This window comes from Solanum pennellii, chromosome 10, assembly GCF_001406875.1.
Source record: "Solanum pennellii chromosome 10, SPENNV200".
Taxonomy (NCBI): Eukaryota; Viridiplantae; Streptophyta; class Magnoliopsida; order Solanales; family Solanaceae; genus Solanum; species Solanum pennellii.
In genome coordinates, this window is record NC_028646.1 from 39,255,201 (window position 1) to 39,258,644 (window position 3,444).

The 3,444-nt window shown below is 30.5% G+C and overlaps 1 protein-coding gene across 3 annotated transcripts in view; it reads left to right on the plus strand.

Annotated features, from left to right (window-relative positions):
• The window catches only part of LOC107002621 (RNA polymerase II-associated protein 3), a 16,185-nt gene extending 13,534 nt beyond the window's left edge, over positions 1-2,651 (plus strand). For all 3 annotated transcript variants that reach the window (XM_015200707.2, XM_015200710.2, XM_015200708.2), the window contains 3 exons: positions 1,798-1,892; positions 1,980-2,077; positions 2,361-2,651. In XM_015200707.2, the coding sequence (XP_015056193.1) occupies positions 1,798-1,892; positions 1,980-2,077; positions 2,361-2,458 (291 nt within the window). In that variant the 3' untranslated portion in view covers positions 2,459-2,651. The remainder of the gene's footprint in view (positions 1-1,797; positions 1,893-1,979; positions 2,078-2,360) is intronic.
• Positions 2,652-3,444: the final 793 nt, after the last annotated feature.

Genomic DNA, 3,444 nt, shown 5'->3' on the forward strand with positions numbered 1-3,444 from the left:
AAATATCTAAATATTTCATTTAAAATATCAAATCAATATATATAATTTAACTTTAAAAATTAATTAAAATAACTTCAAAAAAATAAAACACTAACAATTAAAATATGGAAAGAGTGAGTAGTATTTAGGAGTTGAATTGTTGGTAACATATTTTCCCTAGCAGTATAATTAAGCATTGGAAAAGATGTAAACATAATTCATTTTTCAAATAAAGAAAAGAAAGTTGATTTTAGTTTGATGACAAGTTCCATCAAGGCTGAGTCAGAATGGGTCCATTATACTGACCATTGGGCCTTTACAAAGATGCTGCAAGTTAGGATTTGTCCAACATTATCACCATTGGGTCCATCCCAACTCACTTGCCAGCACTTTCTGGGATGCTCCAACATTTTCATATTTTTTTCGTGCATATTTGATTGCAAATAAGTTATTTTGAGATTAAATATTTAAATGAATTCATTTCACTTATTTTATTATTATGATAAAAATTATAAGAATAAATAATTTAAAGACTATCTAACACTTTCAATCAAATGTGGGATAAAATAATGAGATAAATGTCAAAAAGACACTTAAACTATTCACTTTTTTTAGTTTCATATCTATTTTATTGAAAGTGTGAGTTTCATGCCTAAGCTATCACTTTTTAGTTTGAGAAACACACCTCAGTGTTGTGTGTAGTGCACTCTCTCTTTTATATGAAAAAACTTTGACACATGACATTTCACATAAATAAAATATTTTATCTAGATAAAAATTAAATAATAAAAAATTAATATTAACTAAAAATTACAGATTACTATCCATATAAAAAATTAATTTATTTCTCTTATCTCACTCCACCACCTCCTCCACGTACCCCCCCTCCCCCGCGATAACCCCATCCTTTTTTTAAAAAAAAATCATTTATAGAATATTTTTAAAATTTTCATATTTCATCCTCCCCCTCCCCTCCCCCCTCCTCCCGATAGAAATTGATATTATTTTATTTAAAAAAATCTACATTTTTCGCTCCTAATTTTTATTTTTTTTTACGTTTTTCTTATTTTGTGTTAGATATGCACGTGCATATATTTTTAGAAAAAAAATTCTACTAGTGTGCTGAATATAACATAAACAACTAAAAAATATAAAAAGTCTTGTGGCTGCAAGTAAAAAATATTTTCGATATGTATATCTAAACATTGGGAAAAAAATTGAAAGCGGAGCGTTAAATGGGATGGGTAAAATTATATTTTTAAAGAAAATAAAATAATATTAAATTAGTATTTGATGAGGGGGAGGAGATGAAGTACAAAATGAAATACTTTTATAAGAGAAATTAAAAACAAAATAAAAGAACTTTAAAAAATGGTATGAGGTAAGTAAAATATTTTACATTTTATTTTATAAAGAAAATATTATTTTTTTAAATAGTTTTTTTTATTTTTAATTTTAACTAATACAAATAATTTATTTATTTTTTGTCAAGGTTGAATATTTTGTCCATATGGAGTGTGGTGTGGAAATTCTTTGAAATAAAAAAGAAAGAGTGTATTACACATACCATGATGAGAGTGGTATAAAAGAGAGAAGTGTGTTTCTCATGCTAAAAAGTGATAATTTAAGTATGAAACATAAAAAAAAGAAGATATAGTTTAGGTGTGTTTTTGACACTTGTCTCTTTTATTTATTGGTCAAACCTATGTTAAAACAGTTAAGTCGTCAAAAAAAAAAAAATCTATGTTAAAACAGTTAAGAGACTACTTTTTTTTCATTTCTGCACCTGTTTCAGTAATCTAGACCTGCTTTGTTCAGGTCACTTCACCTGCAATGCTACCCCGAATATTTAAAAATGCATTATCTGCTCCGATGCTCATGGACATTGTAAGATGTATTGCCACATTTTTCATGTAAGTATGGGGTACATTTAGGAGGGATCTTCAAGTAGAGTTTGCAGATAGTTAATCTTGACATGATTTTTTACTGCTATTCACCAGTGAAGATATGAATTTGGCAATTAGATACCTGGAAGATCTGACGAAGGTACCAAGGTTCGACATGATCATCATGTGCCTTTCATCCACCGATAAATCTGGTATATTTTATTTGTATATGTATTTCATGTAATTACATGTTTTTACTATGTACTAATGTAAGCAATAAAGCTTTGCATAATAATGATCCACATCATTCTACTACATAAGTGAAGAGATTTAAGAGTAGCAGTGTGACACACATGCTATGAGAACATCATTTCCATGTACTAATCTTCAAGATGACCTCTTTAAATATTATTTGCTTAGATAAGGTTACCCTATGCATTAAATTTAAGTTGCATATCACAGTTCAGTTTTTACTGATTTGAGTATGTGAAACAGAACTTCTCAAGATATGGGAAGAGATCTTCTGTAAGGGAGCTGAGGAGCACTCTGCTACACTTGGTGCACTTCGCGTCTCATATGGCCTAAAACAATGATGTAGCTTTTCTGGTCCAGTTAACGCGGGAAGCTGACATTCTTGTATTATTATCAGATTTTTGTTATTGTACAAAGCAAAATGCATGTGGATATATTTTGATATTGAAATGGGAATTTTCTTGTTGAAATTCTGTACCGATATCTTCAAGATGTTTGATGACTCCTGATAGGAAAATTTTGATATTTCCACGAGTGTTACGTTGCCATTTTTCTTTGGTACTGACATCATTTTTCTGGAGCTAAGATGGTTACTCTTTGTCTTCCATTAAGATGGAAAGGTTGCACAAACTTGTCACGGTGTTTACTGAGATGTTGCTTTTAATTCTCTAGCAAGTTTGTTGATTCATGGTGTAAGTTGTGATTTCTGGTTGGTCATAGCTACAAGCATGATTTTACGGAATTTCACCGTGTTTGGAGCTTCCAAGCATTATTGAAGATACTATTTTGTGTTAAGTAGCTCTTTAATACATGTATTAAAATCAAATGGCAATGAAAATCCTAACCATCTCTTCAAAGAATAGTATTGGCGGAATGTAATGACCTACCTTCTTGTTATGCCTGTTTAGGGCTATAGTACACTAGTATAGGTCCTCGTGGGTCGAGGATTGACAAAAATCTGAAAAATAGAACTAAGTGAAAATTTCTACGAGTCTAATGGAAACTAAAGACCGTAAATGATAGACGGAGATCAAAGGCGATACGAAAAATAGGATTTCCCGCAACACCAAAAGAGAAGAAAGTGCTAGATCCAATCAACAACTACTAGCATCACCCTGATTAGGATCTGCATCAAAAGGGTAGGGGTGGGTATAATATATATGTACTTAGTAGGTTAGACGGGCTGGGTATAAGTAACTAATCAAACCTAAATAACAAACTATGAAACACTTTTTTTTGCATGCAGAAAAGTTTCACTCTGACATTGGTGTCACCAAATAATGTAAAAAAGGTGTGAATAAAGTAAACACATACAAATAAGTCATAA